The 22,430-nt window shown below is 40.9% G+C and overlaps 1 protein-coding gene across 1 annotated transcript in view; it reads right to left on the bottom strand.

Annotated features, from left to right (window-relative positions):
• Positions 1-731: 731 nt before the first annotated feature.
• Positions 732-22,430, bottom strand: part of tacr1a (tachykinin receptor 1a) — a 28,094-nt gene continuing 6,395 nt past the window's right edge. The window contains exons 2-5 of the mRNA XM_088624444.1: positions 14,056-14,250; positions 9,135-9,285; positions 8,525-8,721; positions 732-7,720 (exon numbers count right to left, since the gene is read on the bottom strand). Of these exons, the coding sequence (XP_088480570.1) occupies positions 7,426-7,720; positions 8,525-8,721; positions 9,135-9,285; positions 14,056-14,250 (838 nt within the window). The 3' untranslated portion in view covers positions 732-7,425. The remainder of the gene's footprint in view (positions 7,721-8,524; positions 8,722-9,134; positions 9,286-14,055; positions 14,251-22,430) is intronic.

Consider the following 22,430-nt stretch of genomic DNA (forward strand, 5'->3'; position numbering starts at 1 on the left):
GTGTCATTTTACCGGCCAATCTAACTTCTTGAATTGTCATCTGGTAATAATCCACAGGATGAACAGTGTACAAAGCTATAGAGGTAAGTAACTTAAGTACATAATTTGCATGAAAAAATAGAATTACCACATGCTATGATGAATGTTCTTAGAAAAAGCATAACTGCATAGCTGAAAAATAAGTATATAATGTACATTTAAGAATATGCTCATTGAATTTCTGTGTAATCTCATTTCAGATACAGTTCAAAACATGTGTTTTGCATATATGTCTAGCTACAGTTACTAACTTTCTCTCTTTAAATATGTAGCAATACTCTTAGTCTTGAGGAAGATTTTGGAACAAAACATTGAGTAGTTTTGACCCATGAAGAATGTAAACACAGATTCTTTTTGAAAAGGAAGACATTTGGAAAAGGGGGAATAATAATAAAGAATTTTGTATTTAAAAATCTTGAGTGTGGTCCAGTTTCTGGGATTGTTTGTATTTTTATCAATTCCAATCATTCTGGGGACCATTTAATACATAAAATGAGAAATCCAGGATTCCTCCAAATAATGGATTTGGAAAAGGAAATATTTCTAGTTGTGTATTTTTTCAGTGCTGAGAAACATTTCATCTGGGAACTGTAATTTAAATTTTCAAACTTGTAGGTGTTTCTAAAGCCAAATATAATCAGAGATAATCAGCAGAAAAGTTACAAAAAAGACTCTGGAGATAACAGTAAAGCTGAGTGACAATTATAAACCATTTTTATTTAGGAAAACATGGTTTGTAGCAGCAAACAATTATTTAAAATTCGAATCAGCATTCAACTGCAAAATGGTAAACACAATGAGGTACTGTTAATGACCATTTTAAAATAAAAATTGAAATTAAACACAGACAAAACTGACCTGCACCATTCTAAAAAGCACAACACTGAGGCAGCGAGATGGAAATTTTGGAATACACCATTCAGCTCACAATTTACTTACACTTCGTAATTATGTACAGCCCTCAATTTCCCACAACACCAACCCAGACTCCCTATCCTCAGCCCCCTCTGGCTAGATTAAGATCTGTTAATGTCACACGCAAATTCAGGTTTGAAGGTTGTCAGCCACATGTGGTAATTTTGTCATTTATATGCTAAAGCTCCCAAGAGATGCTGCCTGCAAAAAATTGCTTTTGGAATTCAAGCTTTAAATACAGTATTAGGCTGTGGTTTGGAGATATCTATACCCACGTGGTAGGTTCAAATAAATAAATCAATTATGGTAAAATATATGTTTAAAAAACAAAAAAATGTCACATTAAAATGCATTTTCATAAAGCTGGATCCAGTGGGCATTAAATACAGGAATGAGAGGGAAGGTCTTGCACTCTAATCACTGTGTTCCAGCTGCTCTGTTCCCTGTCAGAGAGGGGGAGAGGCTGTGCAGGCATCACACCCAGTCATATCATTGTATTTTGGAGTCATTTCTATATTATTATACACTTTCTCTAGTCCGATAATGCATGGCACCATGCCACAAGTTTGCTCTCCTTTTAACTGCAATTCTTTCATACCTGTGCTGCATCTCTGCAGATGAATATAGATTTATATATGTGTATGCATCTAAATTTACACACTTGGATATTTTGAAGCTGCAAAGAAGGAAAAAAAACTGACACTTGGGCTGTGGAGGTCACAAGTGAAGAATACTCCTTGTCGTAATGTCGTGTTTTTTCCCCCAGTTTACAGTGTGGAATGAACATCTTCTCGTTACTCCACAGTGTTTGCACATTGATGCAGCTCCTTGTATGAACATATATTCACGGTATGTCATTAAAAGTTCAAACTTTGCTTAAGATGGCAGCATGTTACAATTATTTGAAGAACATAATGATTGGTCATCATTTTGTCAAAGGTATTTGTCTTTCAATTGGTTTCTCGGCAGAGCTTTTTGATTTTCATCAATTTTTTAAAACAGGGAATCATCCAATAATTCTTGTATTAACCTCCTTACAATGCTAAAGAGATGCAAGTTACTGTAGCTGCTGTTAAATAGGCAATGTGGGTCCACTCCTGTGTCTCTTTAAGCAAGCAGTGCCTTTTTCCAGGAAAAGTTTCAAATGGAACTGAAACTCTTCTTGCAGGCAGACAGCTTTCTAAGAAACCTGTCCTAAAGAGCATCCCCCAGTTCAGAAAAAGACTGAAGCCTGTGATTATACCGAAAAGGTATCAAGAGGTTCTCCTGTAAATAATGTAGAGGCAGACCTACTTTCAAAGCACTGTGGGGTGAGGGGGTGGTGCAAAATCTTCCTCTTTTTCTGGGGGTACCCCAGGACGATCTCTCAGAGCCCCCTAAGGGTGCCTCGTGCCCCTTGTTGAAAACTCCTGACATAAGTTATTTTCTTCCTTCCTAATCCCTGTTCAACTTAGTAAAGCTGACAGCCACATGTCTACAGAGACATGGTAGGAGCTCAAGGCTTGTTATATCACACACAGCAACAGGAAAGTGGCTAATCTGAACCATCAGTTTCTGTCCCTCACCAGACCTCAGGGTGAAAACGTGTTGTAGCTACCAAACACAAAACGGAAAAGCAGCTGTTCTTACTAGTTTTTTCCCCTTTATTCTAATTAAATTCACTGCTGGCTTCATCGGACATTCAGGTTTTTGCTTCCGAAAACACAAAACTGCTTGCCTGTCCGGGGGCAGACAGATTTATTTTGGGTGACCAATGGTGGCAAAATAAGGCAAAACTGAAATTTTCCATTTGTTCTACATGGTAGCTGGAAAGGAGGCATTACGTTTCACTCACAAAGGCACTGGCAGTGTGACTGACTACCTGGATAAGGACAGGCAGTCCTTTGACAAGTGAAATACGAGCTCATTAAAACTCTGACATTCTTGCAATTAGAAAGGGATTCACAGCTTAGCAGTTACTGAACATTTACAGAGGCTTTACTGATTTTTCGGTAACTTACATGCTGTAAAAAAGCCATTACATTTTTGTGACTTGTGCTTTTCTTGAGTCTGTAGATATGAAATAATTCAGAAGGACAGTTTATCTTTGACAGCATGTGCTAGCAGTTACAGGGGGGAAAAATCTTACAAGATTTCTATAGATCTATTTTGCGAAATTGCTGAAGACCCATCCTGAATCTTTTTGTAAACCTCTACTTACCACGATGGCTAAAAGATTTTAACATTGAACCCATATACAGTAGATTCACAAAGACCAGAATAAGCAAAATATACAAAACATTTCCTAACAAGGAATCAGAGAATTTCACAACACAGCACCCACCTCATCACTCACTAAAGCTAACCAAGCAAAAAATCATGTATCAAAAAATAATTTGTTTTCTGGATTTTGTTGTGTTTTATTTTGCTCGCATTTCACATTATTAAGCAAAGCTGCATTGTATCTGCCTTCTAGAGAGATACTGCAATATGACATTGTTTTTTAAATGTTTTTTTTCTTACTCCCCCACAGTAATTAAATGAAATATCAAAAGGTACCTTCCAGTTACTTTTGAACCAGAAAAAAAAAACAGAATAAAAAAAACCCTACCCCTGTTTTAAAAGATAATCCCAAGGAAAAGAAATCAAAACACACGACATAAAACATACAAGTAGGTTTCACTCTCATGAGAAGGAATTCTTGTACAGAATTTCTTCACACTGTGAATTGCCTTTTAATAAGGACAAATTATCCAGTGATGCGGGCAGTAAATTAAAATCCTTTCTTCTTCAGATCCAGCACGCTCCAGGCAGTCTCAGAGCTGAGCACGCACAGCTAATTCACCAGCCATGTTTCTGAAGATCCAGCCCTGCCAAGTCATCATGTGTCTATACATTAATAAGTGGCTACAACAGCAAATGTGCATTGTGGAGTCCATCAACTTATCAAAAAATTGAAAAAATGAAGCCAGAAGACTCTGTGACAGTCCAGGACCAGGGCCCTGAGCTAAGCAACGAGAGGTTTCTGCTTCTCTCCTTTAGGGAATAATTTTCGTTTGATCCACAGAGCACTTTAGTCCATTCACTGAGCAGCAGCACTTTTGCAGGCAAAAGAATCCTTGTTTCATCTTTCTCCAGGACAGGTACAATAAAGGCAATGGTAGCTCAGAGAGTCCTTGGAACTCTTATGGCAGAGACAGAAGAAACTTGGTCTATAAACAGAATAGGCAGCCACACATGTGCAGCTCAGTCAATTGTCTACAACCATGTTAAGCATGTAAAGTGTGCATGTCTTTTCTCTGCAGTATTACTCTGTGTGGTGGAGGATGGGACTATACTTTTTACATTGTTCTTAGTTTTTTCAAAAGCTGATGCAGGCTTGTCCATTTGAATGGATTTTAGTTCAAAAGGGTTTCTACAGAAACATATGAAAGGCTACAAGCAAGAGGCGGGTACTTGGCCCATCTAGCCCATATTCAACCATCTCCTGAAAAAAGCCATGTTGTCAGCTTCAGCAACAGTGTTGGGTAGCTTATTCCATGCTCCCACACCCCGCTGGGTAAAGAAGAGCCTCGTGTTATGGTTTTTAAATGAAGCTACATCTAGTTTCCATAACATCTTTTCATAAAGGAATAATGGGATCAAAGAATCTGACGTTTTGTGAAGTTTTGTTTGGTGTTTGAAGTATAATATACTATATTCTGGTTTGACCTGCTGGGCTGAAGGCCAGCCCCCTGGCCATGGAACGAGGGGACTCAGACTGCAATGCAGATGAGGAATGACCAGGGGGGACCTGCAGAAGGGGACATGGAGTGCAGAAGGGATACATGGTACAAAATGTGAAAAGAGTTGTTTGCGTGAGATATACAGAATACAGCTCTGACATCGGTAAAGATTTAGAACAACTGGTTGAAATTGTCTTGCTTTTTCTTATTCCTCCTGAGCTTACTTTTCTTTTGACACTTAAAATTATGTGTTTTTTTTCTTCAACAATATAAGTCAAGGGACTCATCTGTTCATCTCCACGCAAATTCACTGAGAGAGGGGCAGGCAGTGAGGATGTCCCTGCTCTACTTCAATTTCAATTTAACAGGTGAAGGTGCTGCATTCATTACAAAATGAGCAGAGGGCTGCAGATGAAGCATTCCAAGGTTGACGGAGCATTTAAAGAGTGCATGCTTTTCCCCCCGCTGTTGCTGAAGCAGTGAATATGGTCTCTCTAACTGCAGTTTTCGTGGAGAGATTGAAAAACAGAGACACTTTAGCAAGGCATGCAGTGGAAATGAACTGGGGTCTTGTTATACTAATTGTAGAAAGTTAGGATTCAATGAAAAATAAATGCTTCCTTCTTCAATGGGATTTGATTTTCTTGAGATTGTGTGGATTCAGTTGACTAAGGCTTTACTTTGTTTTCTGCTCTGTTAGTGGGGGTTCTCCTCCAAGAACAGTGGAGACTAATTGTTACCAATTGGGTTCAATTAACAAATTTGAATGCAGTTCAAAATAGTGCTGAGATCAAAGTCTTGCAACAGTGGGGAGCAGATGAGCCAAAGGCCACGAGTCTCTGGTTTAGTGTGATAGTGTGGGAATAGTTCAAGCTCTGAACATGTGTGAAAGTATTCTTTTTAAAAACTCAGATTTTTGCTTTTCAGCTTATCAGTTTAATGACTCTTTTTTGCAAATCTATCTTTTTTTTAGTAAATTACTATTTACCATAAAAGTTGAAGATTCTCATTTTCACTCTCCGTTACCGTGAGCTCCACAGTGATGTTTTTAATGCTCAAATTAAAGGTCTGTAAATGAATTCATCATAATATATTATTACCTCATAGTCTAGCCTTTCAGTGGCCAGCTTACTTATGTGGCATGCTTTTAATTAAATCTGGCACAAAAGAAGTCCCTTACTGAAGAGTGAGGTTTCACCAAAACTGACACTAGTAATATCTTTTCATACAGTATCTGTTCTTAATTACTTACGTCTCAATCTTCAGAGCTCGCTGACATTTTACTGACTCAATACATCAATGCTGGCAATTAAGTTAACAGTTAACAAATGCGATATTAATTGAAAAGGAAACCGTCTCAGATATGAAATTTAAATGCTCACAGGCAAGTGGATTTTTCATTCCTTATTTTGTCATCAGTGGGCTCCTTCTGAGAAGAAGGTAGGAAAGTCATCCATCCATTTCCTAATCTGCTTATCCAGTACAGTCTTGTGGGGGAAGCCGGAGCCTATCCAAGCAACGGGCACAAGGCAGGATACACCACGGACAGGATACCTGTCTATCACAGGGCAGAGACACAGTATATATGTATATGATGGTGACAATGTATGTTAATGGTGGGGGTACAATTTGTTAAATTTTGCAGAGCTTCAAAGAAATAGGAATCAAATTGCAGTTCTCTGGCTTGGAATGCAAAGGCCAGGGCTGCAGGAGAACAGGGAAATGTATGGAAAGCCAGCTTTTGGTCCCATTATTGTCTTGCAATTTTATTTTCTGCATGTTCTCTTGAAGATCTAGCTGGGTTCAAAAATAATGATATTTAATTGGAGAAGTGCCTGTCTTATTATATCCAAAGTGGGCAGGAGCTGTACTTTGCTGTTTTGTTATTGCCTTTCTCTCTCTTCTGTGTCATCCAAATGTCAGTAGCGTGTGTAATCCCCAGCCACAGCGCCTCATAAATTTCCCAAAATAGTTTTCACAACAGGTGGGCCCATTCACTTTCCCTCCCCCCACCACCTCTTGTTTTGGTGGTTTTGTTTTGTTGTCAGTAGTTGCTTGGTTTTGTGTGGCAAACAAATATTGGGATCTGAAACGCTGAGCTGGAACTGTTGTTCTCTGGACTTGGCATATATTTGAATTCAGCATAAGGCAGATTAAACAACCTAATATTTGTAAAACCAAGGAGAAAGCAGGCATGCAAGGTCATATATATAGAGTTGCACAAGATTTACAAATCCATATGAATGTTTTGTCTCATAAACCTCATTGTAGTGGTCATCCATCTCTGTTATGGAGATGCTTTCTCTAGCATGTTCCTCTTTAAATGAAACACAAGTATGATCTTAACATTGCTGTGGTATTCCTCTAATTGTATGCTAGTAAAGCTCTTGTGTATGGAAACTTCAAGTCTTTGTGTTGATATGGGACTGGGATGGGACAAGCTAGGCTGAATATTGCAGTTCATAGCTTGTATACGTTGTCTAAATAAGTAGGGGCAGGAGGAAACTTGGAAGTCCATGATACTTTTCAGAAGAAAAAACTGGATTCCCTTTTCATGAGTAAATGGCAATTCTTCATACAGAGAACAGTGATAAGTAGTGTTGATGCAGCTCTGGACAAGTCCTGGAAAAATCAAGGCTCCCCAGAATGGCATGGATTTGGAGACAAGAGCAGTTCTATGTGCTTTGCGAATGCTTTGCAAATGCAGCTTGTGAAGAGTTGCTCCAGAATGAGGGACAGCCACGAGATGGGATCTTGCTGGGCGTGTCTAGGACATGTTGGTGCTGGAGTAGAAGCTGGATGTCTCCGACACGGTCTTGGAGATGCTCCGAGAGGAACCGTTGGAGGTAAGGTCCAGAGACAGGCGCTTGACCAGCAGGCCCTCCTCAGGGTCCTCATCGATGGCATTGATGACGGTGGACACCGTGGTCTCCATGCGGCTCGCCTTGTACATGCTATTCTGCGTGTGGAGGTACCGTTTCGACTTCAGCTCCAGGCCCTCATAGTCAGCGGCCTTCACACAGGGGCACCAGCGGAACGCCTGCTTGAACCCCGCGCGGAACCTGGAAGCACAGGACCCAGAGGGAGTCAGAGGCGGACATTTCTCTAAGCCAGTGGCCATGTGACCCTGCAACTCACATCTGACAACCCACTGAAGCTCAGCAGGTGTGAGCCTGGCCAGTACCTGGATGGGAGACCTCATGGGAAAAACTAAGGTTGCTGCTGGAAGAGGTGTGAGCAGGGCCAGCAGGGGGCGCTCACCCTGCGGTCTGTGTTGGCACTAATGCTAATCAATCAATCATTTATTTATTGATTTACTTGCTATGTAGTCCTTTGCAACAATATGCTACAGAGCACAACTACACACTGTGTCACTTTGTTCATTTACTGCTAAACAACACAACAAGCACCTTTAGTTCCTGTGGTCCCTGAGTTACTCCTGAAGCTGGATCAGAAAGTTCCTGTATACTTTTGAAACAGTAAGAGGAATTTAAACTCAGAACCTAATGGAGTCCAGTGTTAATTCACTGATGTGTTCCAGTACGATGCCATTTGCACATATCCCTGCTCTGGCCTTGTTACTGGACTACGTGTTGTCAGACACCACAAACAGCTTAAAATGTACACACTTCCAGATTAGAATGGGAGAATAGTTAGAGTAGCAGTCACAATTAATTTTAAATTTGAATATTTCTTAGTTCTTTGGCCAATCACAACACTAGAGGAGATGAAAATTCTCAGTCCACCTTTTTGAGCATACGTAAAACTGCTCCATTCTTTACTGAGAAAGTGACAGTGTCTTGAGCTCCATTAGTACTGCCTTGCTGCGTAAGTGACTGGAAACTGGCAAGGTGGTGTGGCCATACCTCTCATTCAGGCAGCAGTAGATGATGGGGTTGTACATGGTGGAACTCATGGCCAGCCACATGATAGTCAGATACACCTGCTGGATGAAACGCTCCTCAGACAGGTGGGGGATAAACTCATCCAGCAGGAAGTAGAGGTGAAAGGGCAGCCAGCAGATGGCGAAGGTGCACACTACCACAATCATCATCTTCACCACCTGCATTACAAAAGCATGGCAGAGCCAAGAATCAAAGAAGAGGCACAGACAATTGAACACCAATACTAATACTAAGTACAAGGAATCAGCCTATAAAGACATGCAAAGGCCCATAACAGATAAAAGATATAAAAGAAATTAATATGACACAGGCTATGTCTCAAATCACATAGATTAAGACATTAGTGTGTGACAATTTCTCTTGCATAGTTCTGATCAGGATAAAATAAGCCAAGGGTGGTGTCAGCTATAGATGGGCTTTCCAGAGGTAGCAGACAAGAGAACTTCTGCCCCCACAGTAAACAAAGGGACACAACCATCTTTGAGCAGGGAGCAGCACCAGGGAGAGGCTGTTGAATGCCAATTCAGTGTCGGCTGGGGATTTGTTTAATCGTGTGGATGGATGGTGTCACCTTGCGTTTTGCTGTCAGCTGCTCACTGTAGCGGTCGGAGGAGTCACCAGGAATCTCGCTTGCCCACAGGGTGAGCCCTACCACCAGGTAGGCACACCCCATCACCAGAAGGGGCAGAAAGTAGATCAGGATGGCCACACAGATGTAGTACCTTCAGGAAAGAGATGAGAGGAGGCTTGAGTCAAAAAACTGCAACTCCCCTCACACGCAAATCCCATATAGAGATGCTTGTAAGCACACTCCCATTAGTTGAAACATGATGCATGTACAGTATGTGTTTGCACATGTGCCCATTGGTATGTGCACACCAAGAGATGCATGCAAGCATTTTTGTGCACTCACCAGTAAAATACCTCCTCAAAGAGAGAGAAACAATTACTGTTCTGAGAAACTCCCGTTATAAATAAAAACAAATGGAAAGCAGTAAGTCTCAGATCCTTTTCCTCCGTCTCATGTCTGACGGATTAGTAGCCTTCTTAAAAGGATAATGTTTACAAAATCCTCCAAGACTTAATAAGCAAATTGATTATTTAAAGCAACCTAGTGTGGAGAGGTTTGGAATTTTAGTGATAAATCCACGATCTCCAGGACATCGCATATAAATATGTGGCACCTTGCACAGCACATGAAATACATTTTTTTTAACTGCTGCCAAGAAAAGACTGTTTCACATGTTACCGAAAATAAATAGGGAAGAAAGGCTTCATTACAAAGAACAAGATTTCGAACAGTTACCAGGGGAGCCTTTGAAGCTCAATTTATTTACAACACGAGTAACAGCGGTGCTAATTAAAGCATCTTGGAGATAATTGCAAAAGACAGGCATGGTGCTATGCAGGTGTATTCAGGGAAGTGAGGTTGCCTGTTCTGCATTAATTTTCAGATATTTTCTATTCACAGAGAATGCAAAAGAGAGCACAGATCTGGGAGTTAGATATGTAAGTCTGTTGTTTGTTGCCTTGGGTGTATGAAAAGAACAAGCTTTTAGGTCAGATCTGAAATTGATAGTATTCTATAAAGAATTGCTGGTTATCTCATTTAAGCCTTGTGGGTATCAGGCCCTTGTGTAAGATCACCACAATGTTTAGCAGAAATTCAGTAGCTTGGGTACATCCTAATAAATGCGATAGACACATTTTGGAAAACTCTGGAGCTAAATGAGCCATCCATAAGAAAACCTTCCCTGTTAAAAATACCAAAGTTTCCTGCAATTAAGTAACATTTAGGAATGCAGTTAGGATTAATTAAGATTTGAAAAGATTTTGCATAAAGTAATTACTTGAATGGTTCCCCAGAAAAGAACACTTCGAGATAATGTTACTGAATTTTGTTTCACACTGTCAAATCCAGACTCTGATTTCTGGGCACATATCAAGGTAGACGTTTTTGTGTTTCTTTCAGTGAAATTCGTGTTACAAAAAAAAAAAAAACCTAAGAAAGAAAATCTTTTTATTGCATGCTTTATTGAATTTTATTAAAGATAAGATTTTTGATTGCAAAGGACTTTTGTGAGCCTTTACTCCCTTTGTATTTTTTGGATTTGAAGGTAATCCCAAAAATATGAAAGAAATGTAGGGAAAGCAGGTCATTTACCCCTGTAAAAAGGGGTTTCCACAATCACGAGAACCAGGAACAATTAGTTTACAGCCTTGTTCTATACAAACTGAACTGTTCCACTGATTTATAGATTCCATAGATTTTCTAAAGGCAGAAGGCTTAGGTGTTCTTGTAATAAATGGCTTTGGGTAATTAAGGAAATTCCCTATAGTGGTATGCTGCACAACTAAATCAATAGGACTTAGATACTTTAAAACTGGCAAAGGGGAAGCCAGAAGAGGATTTGGAAAAGACAAGCTACGGTAACTAGATCTGTAAGCCACTCTCTGCTTTCTGGCACCAGGGTAGTCAGGTTCATGTTAACAGGCGGAAAACGATGGACTAGCATAACAGCCTCCCAGCAGATTGTATGCTTCTGAGAGGAACAGATGAATGTTCCATTAGCAGGGGTGAATGATGGGAATCTGCAGTTAGCAGGAGTTGCAATACAGTAGGTCTATTAATACACAGCCACGTGCCCAATAGGCTAATCCCACCAAGGACAAAGACTATGTGTCTGTAGGTGAGGGGTGACTCCTGCCGGCAGTTTCACAACAAACGTGGCCACTTTAAAAGGCTCTTGCTCTGGGGCAAAGCTTCTGATTTTCATTTTTTTTTGCAAGAAACATAGATACAGAAGGATTTATTGTCATTATTTTTGCATTTAAATGCAGGTTTAGGAAAAAAAGCCCTGGAGTTTATTTGCAATTAGAAAACATGGAATATTCCTTAGTGCTGGATCAAACTAAAGAAGTGAAACATCAGTAAAAATCCACCAGTACTTCCTTCCTTTGTCAAAACCTGTAAACCTTTCTACTCTTTGTTTAGTCTAGTTAAGCCATTAAGAGTTATTTTAAAGGTTTTGTTTTGTTTTATATCCAGCCTGTGTGGATTTTTTCAAGAAATGTTTGAAAGTATGTTTCACAGCTGGCAAACTATAGAATAAGTTCAAACAGAACCTAATTTTGAATCAAGACAGTATCTAGTCTCTTAACAAAGGTCCCCGTTGTTCCAAAGGTGTCTTGAGGACACAGGTCTGTGTTTTCACTTCGCAGCAGAAAATCTTTTCTCTGTGCTGTTTGTACCAAATTGCAGTTGTGTTTTCAGGCATGCAGGATGAACAAGAATATTTGTAGTAAAAGGGAATGGAAAACCCACTGATTGACCTCCAGACCTTTGGAATGGCTCTACTTTGGGATTTAAACTGTGAAACTGACTTTTCTTGCATCTGTACAGTATAGTCATTTCATTCCGATTATTACAAAGGGATTAAGTTGTACAAATTGTATACACTGCGAACTGAGCCTGCAGCCTTCACTGGCACGCTACATCTCTTCCTTCAATCACAAAACTGAAACTATCAAATACAGATACTAAAATAGTCAAAGAGGGCAGATGCCAAGAACACACTTTGATTGTTTATGTGCATATTTCTGAATATGCACAGCTTGACTGCAGACAAGGCACCCATTGGAAAAGCTATGAAAAGAGCAGGGGCGGTTTGGTAAGTGATTCAGAGTGCACGTAGAGCTGCAGTATAACAGCCAGCACGAAGCAATTAAGAAAACTTCATTTGAAGAATGAGCTGAATATGGGAAAAAATGAAAACAAAGATTTTTTTTGCATTTAAAAAGTCTATTAACCTGCAAAATATAACAGGTCTTCCAGAACACATGATTAAGCTCTTTCTGAAAAGGACTCATTCAATCATGGAGCCACATTAATCACATTATTACTCAGTGTTTTAGAGCTGTGACAGCAGAGAGAAGCCTTATATTAAAACACTGTGACATATTGCCTTTTTAATCTAGGTTTGGACTGCAAAGGGGATATTAGCCTTGCTGTGTTCCTTTGTCTACAGCTCCACTTTAGACTGGCTAACAGCTTCATTCTCAGGATTAGCCTGCCACCCTACAGCCACCCCCTCCTCCACTCACCCGGGGGAGGTATATCTGCAGACTGTTAATAACCGACTAACCTCAGTGCCAGTGGCCTTTATCAGGCCTTATTACTATAATAAATACCAGGGTCTGAGGCCAGTTGACTGGAGCTTTTGGTCGATTTTTTCAGACAGAGGCCTCACTATTATGCACTATATTTTGATTTTATTGCTCTGTGCTTTATCATGCTCTCCGTCTGGGATAGCTGCTATGAATTGTATTCGAAAAGGCACTGGCCTGTGTTTGACACTTTAATTTCAAACTTCTTTAGTGTGGAGATGCCTAACAGACCTGGAGAGTCACAGTGAAGAAGCCAGTGAGCAATGTGAATGCAAAGGAATGTTAATGTAGTTTTCCACAATGACCAGTGGGCATCTTCTCCCAAGGGCACACAGGAGAGTGCCTGCGCTACTGCAGAGGCTTAGAAGCAAACTTCGCAATGGGCAGTTCTGTATGCCATAGCAGTGATTGATCAGTGAAACCTTAATAACTGCAGCAGTATTGTAGAACAATTGCCCATATCTGTGTAATTGTTTGCTTTGACACACCGAGTACTAATAATCCTGGGTGCTGGAAGTTTTTATGGTAAAAAGATGCTTACATTTACATACAGCAGTAGCAGGATAACCATGCTGGAACGTATGAGTTAAAATGTTTTTTGTATGAGAAAGGTTTTTGTACAGATTTTAATAATAACAAAAGAGATAACATCAGACGTTAATATCCTGTCTTGTTACAGCAAGACATGAGTAGAACAAAGGGCTTGATTAGCAGAGTTAGTTTTCTTAGTTTTTCATAAAAGAAAACCAGCTGGTTTTATGAGAGAGCTTCTAAGGGCCCTCTGGATTAAACAATATGCTTATTAAAACATATCACCCTGCAACTCACTGCAACTGAAGCTGAGCAGGTGTGAGCCTGGTCAATACCTGGATGGGCGAACTCCTGGGAAAGCTAAGGCTGTTGATGGAAATGGTGTTAGTGGGACCAGTAGGGGGACCAGTACTGATGGGGACACTATACTGTAAAAAGGTGCCGTCCTTGAGATGAGATGTAAAACCAAGGTTATTAAAAATCACAGGGCATTTATCGAAAAGAGTAGGGGTGTAACTCCGGTGTCCTGGCCAAATTTCCCCCTGGCCTTTACCAATCATGGCCTCCTAATAACCCCTATCTATTAACTGAATATTATTTGCTACTTCAAAGTGTCATGATTGCAAGCTTTGAAGCCACAAAATAAAGTGCCTGTGCAAATGTCTAAAAACATTTGCCAGGCACTTTATGTTGTCATAGTTTCAACAAAAAAACAACAAATGTGATTTACTAAGACTATCACTTTACTAAACTTGGAATGTCTTGTAGCCAGAGTGAGTGCTGTCTGGACTTACGTCCTCCTGAAATTCCAGATGACATATTTGGGCCAGTCAACATAGCAGACGATGCGGCCGGGCAGCTCGGTGGTGTTGGAGTAGTAATACTGTGGGAAGGCCAGGCACAGAGCCAGGAACCAGATCACTGCCATGATGATCTTGGTCTCCGTGGATGAGAGCCGCTGCTGCAGAGGGTGAATTATGGCCACATACCTGCCAAGAGACCGGGAGGCTCTGTGTTACTGACAAATGCATGAATTAAACAGACTGTGCTTTCTCAGACCTGACCCTGAAGTTCCCCTTTGCTTGTGGGTTTGTCGTCTCAAACGAGTTCTCTCTTCCTTCTTCCCAAGCCTTCCCTGAACTTATAATTTGCTCAATCAATCAGTTACACTTTTCAAGTGGCTTGTACCATTTTATAGCTGCCGTGAAACCTTTAAGCTGATAAAGAATTGAAAAACATTAAAAACGGAGTCTGAGCAAACCAATTATTAGGCGGACTTTTTGTTTAATTTAATTTACGGAGAACTCCACTGGAATAAAACTTAGCAGACAAAAGGTCTTCTAGGGCCATGGTTAAAAAAAAACCTTGAGCAGACTGTTGAGTGAACGCAAATAGGCAACAGTACTCACACATCACGAGGTTTCCTTGACAACAAAAGGTGAGAGGACGGCACAGTACACAGGCATTTTCATATACTGTACCTGCTCATGGTACATCTTTTGTCATGTATGGGCAAGGAAAGCCGTTTCCCTTACAAAACAATCAAAACAGAAAGAGCAACGAACAAAGTGGAGTTCAGGGCTTTGACTGCACAGCATGTGTTTTATAATTATGGATCAATTCCAAACACTAAAAACAGCATGTTCAAGAAATAATAAAAGAGAATGTCTTTCCACAAGCATCACACAATGTCTGATTGCTCTTGAGGTCAGAGTTGCAAACCGAAATAAAAAGACAGAAAGGTTGATGTGTCACAACAGGGCAGCTCTCCTGTTTGAAAAATCCTCTGAAGTCATCTAGTCATGCTGCTCTTCTGTGACAAGGCGCTATTTCACCTTGAATAACTTTGTTTTAGAAACATACATGGTAACTTCATTTTGACTAGACAAAAAACAAAATTGGACTAAGTTCTGGCTCGGACTTCAGGCTATAATCATCCCAGAAAAAAAAGAAGAATGCTGGCCCTGGCTGTCACGACAGCAGGTTGTGTCATCATCAATCTGTCTCTCTGCCCCGGCTGCTGCAGAATTTGACCACCTGGAAACTCGGTGCACCTGGAATACTGTTCTAGCAGCTCTTGAGAGGAACAGCAGCAACAACAAAGTTGACAGTTGGAGGCTTACACCTTTTGTGCACCTATAAGGCTCAAAGGCACGTACCTCCAGATTCAGAGACAGTTTCTTTCCGGAAGATATCAGATTACTGAATTCTGCCCCTGCCACTGTCTCACACTGATGTTTCCCCCCCACCCGGCTCGTGCTGACCTGTATTTAAGCTGTATGTTATTTAACTTTGCTGTTGTTGCTGCTGCTTTTCTGTGTTTATCTTTTGGTGATTCCTTCATGTCTTTGTATCAGAGCATACATGCAAATAAGCATTTCATTAAACTTGTGTATATGACACATAAACTGAACAGAACTTGTGCTTCGTTGACATGTTCTGTGATAACGTGCTACTGAGGTGTTGCTCGTGGTGCGATCCAGGAATGTAAAGAACCCACGTGCGGGACAAAAGGCAGGTGAGTTGGGGAACCCACAGGCAGCACACTGGAAAGCCCAGACATCTGTGTTACTGGGACTAGAGCAGGCTGCTTGCTGACTGGCTCCTTAGCTAATCACCACACCATGTCTATCTGTGTGCATGGCTATTCTGCTGCCTTTCTTCCAGCAAGTGGGATCTTAACATTCCTGGATGTTCCTGAAAGGTGGATGAAAGCACTGTGAGAAAAGTCCCTGCACCTACAAGCAAGCATTCAACCAAGCTTTGCCCTCGGTCTAGGAAATAAAACAACACACTTTAGTGTTTTCTTTTTCAATCCAGAGCATCTTTATGAACAGTGATGATCTTGCACCAGCAAGGTTAAGCCATTTCAGGGAAGACTTGATGGTTTCAAAGGGCTGTGTTTGAGCCTCATAATGAGCCTTATGATGATGAGAAGGTGATGGGTACTTGAGGAAAACACCTCAGGGATTTTTGGAGCAGGGAAAAGGGCTCCAAAAGCTGTCCCGGAGGTATGAGATGAACCCAAACATTAGAATGCAATAGATATAAACGAGTACACCAGCCATTATCTAATAAAATAAACATGGTGATGTGCTGGATGCTTTTCCAATTATGTTTAAAGAGCAAGCAGTGAGGTGGAAAACAAGATGCTTCCTTTTCAAGGAAAAATCAATGCTGTATGTGAGGCTTGAGAACACAGGGTGAAGCCCAGAGACACAGTACTTCAGCCGGAATGAGACTACAGTTACAGCTGCGCTCTCTGATGGACGCTTTTTTTGTGTGTGTGTCTGTATTTATTTAGTTGACTTTGTTGAGCTTACATTGCTTATTGTATTGTAATCCCTCTTTCCAAATTCCTGCATATATTAATTTTAAAGCCCTCATCTCTTTTTCCAGCTGCTTTCTCATGATGGTGTCTCAGGGACACTGGTCTGCCAGCAGGGACTGCGTGTTCGTCAGCAGAGGTACAGTAGGTGCTCTCACTGGGCAGGGGGAGCCCAGAGGGACATCTGAGCAGAGATACCTGCCGAGTTCAACTAGCACACTTGTCAGAGAGAGGGCGAGAAGGGTGAGAGGAAGCGAGAGAGACACAGAGAGAGTGGGAAAGAGGAATGGGGAAAGTGGAAAGAAAGAGACTGAGAGGAGGAGGGGGGGAGGACATCAGTGTGAGACAGTGGCAGGGGCAGAATTCAGTAATCTGATATCTTCCGGAAAGAAACTGTCTCTGAATCTGGAGGTACGCGGCTTTTAGCATAAGAGGAGCATAAAAGAGCATATAGTGAAAGAGGGAGAGAAAGAGAATCAGAGATGCACAGGGAAGGAGATATACAATAGGATTACTAAAAGACAAATTTATAAGGGATTATCTACCATGCTAGGTTTGCTGCATTTTTGTTTTGGAAGAACAGATAACTAATACTTTAAAGTGCCTGACTAGGAATATTAAAATACCACTCTGGGGATCTACTTCATTGTTTTTTTATTAGGATAAAACAGGTGTTAATGTAAATGGCAGTTAAAGGCTGTCACCATGGGAGAGAAACACAGCCTGTTCACATGCTGTCAACCAGACGTGTGTGAAAACTTGATGTACCACATAGTCTCACAAGACCTTAAAATATAGCTTCGTATGGATTCTGAATCCATAGTTCAGAATTCTGAATGCAACATTGCATAACAAGTCACCTATACTTGTATGTTGCAGCGGTCACTAAACCTTGGGGTTGTTTGAAATTAAAAGTAAATGTGTCATGAACAGTTCTTTCCGGGCCCTATGCAGACGACACAATCCGGAATTGTGAGGGAACACTAGGAAAAAAGTCATGCAGGAGAGGGTATGGAGACAGGGGGCGTGTCCAAGGGGTGCAGATGTCCAGGGGGAGTGATTCCGGGGCGAACAATCCATGTAGAAGTCCAAACGGGGAATCCAAGACAGAAGCTAAAGTCCATGGCCAAGCGATCCATCCAGGGGATAAAACACGGGAACCGGGTCGGAACCGGCAGGAGGGGATCAGGAACAGACGGTTAAAATCATAAAGGAGCCAGACGCAGCAAGACCCGGGCTCTCACGAAACGGGATTCAATGAAGAGCCTCGAGTGACGTCTGCGTCTGGCTTTTAAGGTGGAACTGAAGAGGGGCTGGAATAAGGAACAGGTGTGGGGAATGGGACAGAACGAGGAGGAGTAGCGATCGTGACAAAATGCGGTGTTCAGTAAAAGAGAGGAGAATATACTGTATTTCTCTTTTCTGGATACATATTTTATAGTTTAGGGATACAAGAAAATTCAGTCTGTGCTCTGGATGAAGTGGCCTGAAAGGTTTGCTCCCTTGCCCAGCTACACAAATGTCACACTGAACAGATGAAATGTCATCGTTGATGGTGGCCACACCTGTTTTCGCTTCGTGGAAATGCCAGAATGCCAAGTGGGAATGCCCTCCCCCCTCATCGGCTGTTCTCTCAGGTTTTTACTCCAATGTGTGTGAAAATGTCCAGTCCTGCCCCGTCCTCTAACTGCAAGGAAGCATTATAACACCATGAGGTGCATGAACCTGGGAACTAGGAAACCAGGGCAGGGAGGCAGGAAGACCTTGAGCTCTTAAGAAAGTGGCTGAGTTTTACGAGTTAAAGAGTTAAAGGGTTAAAGAGTTTTATGGCCTGTTGACTTTGGCCTTTGTTATCACATACATTGAACCTTTCACAGTTCAGTTTATTTATTAGCAGTGATGGCCTGTGTGTGTGCTGTCTGGTTTCAAAGAAAATATTTACAGAAACACACCACGCCAGTCTCCCATCCTCCACACAACATAAACACACAGAATGCTCAGGCTAAATCTGCCTGGTTTATGATTCCTGCCTCTGAATTTTAAATTGTATTTTTCTTTCTGCCATGCTGCTCCAATTTAGTTTGACTAATTTACACCAAGGTCTGCAATCAATTCCTTTCCTAAGGAGCTTCCTTCCAGAGATTGATCAGCGTTCTTATTAGCTCTTCTCAAATTGGCTTTTTGTGGGTTTTTTTCTCCTTTTCCAAAAAGGCTCATTTTAATTCAGACATTTAAGAGGGAGTCGGGCAGAGAGAGAGGTTGTTCTGTTCGGTGTCTTGTCTTATTGAGGATGTTTCAAATGACAAGGGATATATATGAATCCTTTGGGTCACAGTGAGAGCATGTCTGGCCTGTTGTGACAATGGGCTTTAAAACTGCCAATATGTAACCATAAAGGGATATAATCTGTCCTCTTGGTCTTTTATTCCAATTTATTTTAACATTAAAGCTCTCAGTTGTCTGTTTCAAAACAGTTAACCAATCCAATTCAGCACTTCTCTCCAATCTTGAACAGTTTGACAGGCAACCTTTCAAATCATTTCCCTGAATAAATTTGAACTGTTTCCAACTAAGCTGATAATTACACGAATTGAGAAAGTGAGAGAAAGCTATTCCTGGAATGAAAAAAAAAAACATACCAGAATACCACGAGACTCTGGGACTTGAGTTTCCCAAAAGTAACGCCTTCTCAGCTCATCAGTTCAAAAATATTGGATGCTGTTCTATCTGTGAAATCTACATCATGGATAACAGATTTGTGGAAACATTTGAAGCACGACAAAGGTATGATTGAGAACATGTGGAAAAAGAGATTGGAAGTCTTGTGAGGGTATAGAAGATCATGATAATTCCTAAGGAAATCATGGTTCTTGAATGACAAAGCATGCCATGGACCAGAATAGTGGGTAAAGGACAAATTGCAATGGGACTGTTAAAAAAAGGCATTGTGAAAGCATAGATAAGTAATTCAGGGTAAGATCAAATACAATGGAAGTATATTAAACACACAGTGATGAAAGACTGATAAGACATATGTAAAGCATATACAGTATGACTACTTGGAAAGCATAACAGATCATGAATGAGAATATGGCAAGAGCCTTTTGAGACCCAGGTACCTCAAAGTGCAAACAAAATCAAACCAAAGTGGCACCAGAAAGCCTGCGGAACTGCAAAGTTCATCCAGGCAAGGGTTTTAACTCTGTGAGGTGTTCAGCGATGCGTGGAGAGGATAAAAACCGATTCGAGAGCAGAGGCAAGCTCTGCACTGCTCTGACTCTGTGCAGTGCAGGCAGATAAGTTACAACTCCAATAATATACACGCAGGGATTGTAAAGCCAGTGCCTCTGCTCTGTACGTCATTCCAGCCTCCTGAATAAAGGGTCAACTGCAGAGCCTCTCATAAATCTCTGAGACTCTTTTAAAGGTCCCTAAATGTGTACAAAATAAGATCAGTGGATTTATCTTTACAGTGTAATGCACAAGACATGAGAAACACTCACCTTAACCTGCTGCTGTTCAGATAGTAGATCATCAAATATTTGCTGAGTAATTGCTTAAATAGCTTGGAAAACTCTGGTATATTCAAGAATTGCATAAGTATACAGTATCTCCAGCAGATAAAGAGATGCTTTACTTTACAGCAGGAGCCTTCTGAATGTAGTAACCATTAACCCAACCACAGATGGCCAGTCCGGAACAGTTCAAGCTGATTTGTGGTGAGATCCAATCAGGATCAGAGAACAACAGTAAATTCTGGGGGGTTCTGTACCAAGATTCTTTTTTTTTATCTTCTTAGTAAAGCTAGGTCTTCCTCCCTTGGATATATTGTTTTGGTAGCATCCCTCATGGGGCACTACATTACATTAAAAAACAAGACATCATAATAACTGATGGCAGCCTGTAGTTTATAATTGTGGGTTGATGGGGTCAAAGAAAGTTAAGAATTGTTTTTGCCTTTACAAGCACATTGCCTTTGGAAAGGCAGTGAATAAACAGTCTCAGCATGCTTACTGAACTCTGGCTGCCTGTAAAATGTGTCCCTCCTGCAGTCTGCTCAGCATCTCCCTTCCATAATACAGACACCCTCATGAGAACAAATGTCACACACCTGTGGTTCTCTCTTGCCAGATGGTTTTATTTCATTATCCAGCTGCAGAAGCTGACTGTGTTTGGCTTGTGTCCACTCTGTGCACCCACATGGGTGCACACAGAGGCTTAGACAGACACCCCCGAGCACCAAAACTCAGTACTAGAACCACATATACAGTATATAGATATGGCACACAGAAGCACATGACTATGAATGCCCAGGAGAAGCAGTCCACATGACTGCTTCTCCTGGGCCCAATTAAATAGAGGATAGATACTCTGACTTGGTGAGAAGAACCCAGTGTCGGTTTATTTATCAATGGGACCTTCTTATGTTCCAAGGCCTTGGTGCCTTTTGGAACTGTGACTTAGAATGAAACATCTGCCCTGTGAACTGAGCTCCCATTGATGGTTATGGGCAAAAGAATCAACAAGGACTCCTGTTTTGTCTTAATGTTAATCCATATCTCCTGGCGTCTGCTTTCTAAGACTCAAGCTGGCTGCAGTTAGATAATGTAATTGCAAAATTGCATCCTGCATTTGGCATACACCCATCCAAAACACTTTCAAACCATCAGATTCTGTATTCTATATATCTATATTATACATTTCTCATTTTCATGTAATAAAATGCCCACTATACAAAGTCTATAGAAATCATCTAATGACATCCACAACATAGTCTTTCTCTGCAGGGCCAAATCCTTCAAGTTTTGAGAAATCAGACAGCACTGCAGGACACTAGCTGACACTGTGATGCAAAGCAAATCTGGAGCATGCAGTGTCTGTATTCTGTGTGTAAGCCAGACTGGGATGCCCTGTTATAGCATCAAATCGGAACAGGTAGCTGGAGGCAGAGTGCGCCTGCTGTTTTCTGTACTGGCTTTGTGCAGTCTAACGCAATGTGATCAAATGAGAGATGTCCCTTTGCAGCTCTTGCAAAGTTCATCTGCAATGCATACCCTGCTCTGTCAGAATCCAGAAATAACACATGACATAAGGCGATCCCTTTTTTTGATGATGCTGTTGTCGCTGCATTTTGAAAGACGAGCGGATTTCTTGCCCCTGAAGGAAAAATACAGCAGCTTTGAAAATATGGAAAGATGGAGCCATAGTGCGTGTGGGGAACTTGCACTCTCTTTCTGCTCCTCAGAGTATCACCACGAGCCTTTAAAACAGAACATGCAAGAAACTCAGACAATACAATTTGCTTCTACTTTTCAATGAGTGCCATGCCTCAATGAAAGTTCATTCTGTCTCCAGCAGGTCCTTAATCTTTCATCCTTCCCTACATTTTAGATGAATATAAGAACATAATACCTGACTGAAACACTATATATGTATTTAATGCATTAGTATTATCCCTTTCATCTTCTAATGTTTTGCCATTTTAGCTCTAAGTCATTCTACCTCATCTTTTATTGTACTTCTGGTGTTGTATTATAAAAAACATATACCTGTATATATTTAATCTTGTGTAGCCTCCATTGTGAAATGCTTTCTATTGACTTTCTCTTGACCTTTCTAATATCATTCCTTGCTTGTGCTTGCAAGTTATTGGTCTCTGTTTCTTTAACTGGATCCTGTTTTACGATGATTCCTTTCTCTTTTTTCTTGCAATGATTTTTTAAATAGTAGTTTTCAGCTCTCCATTTGCTTACTTGAGGATGAATCTGTTTCATGCAGAATAACAATCCATCAGAATGTCTGGAAACTCTCTGGAAATGTTGGCATTCATGCTCTACTGAT

This window comes from Lepisosteus platostomus, chromosome 3 (genome assembly GCF_059453375.1).
Source record: "Lepisosteus platostomus isolate fLepPlt1 chromosome 3, fLepPlt1.hap1, whole genome shotgun sequence".
NCBI classification, from domain to species: domain Eukaryota; kingdom Metazoa; phylum Chordata; class Actinopteri; order Semionotiformes; family Lepisosteidae; genus Lepisosteus; species Lepisosteus platostomus.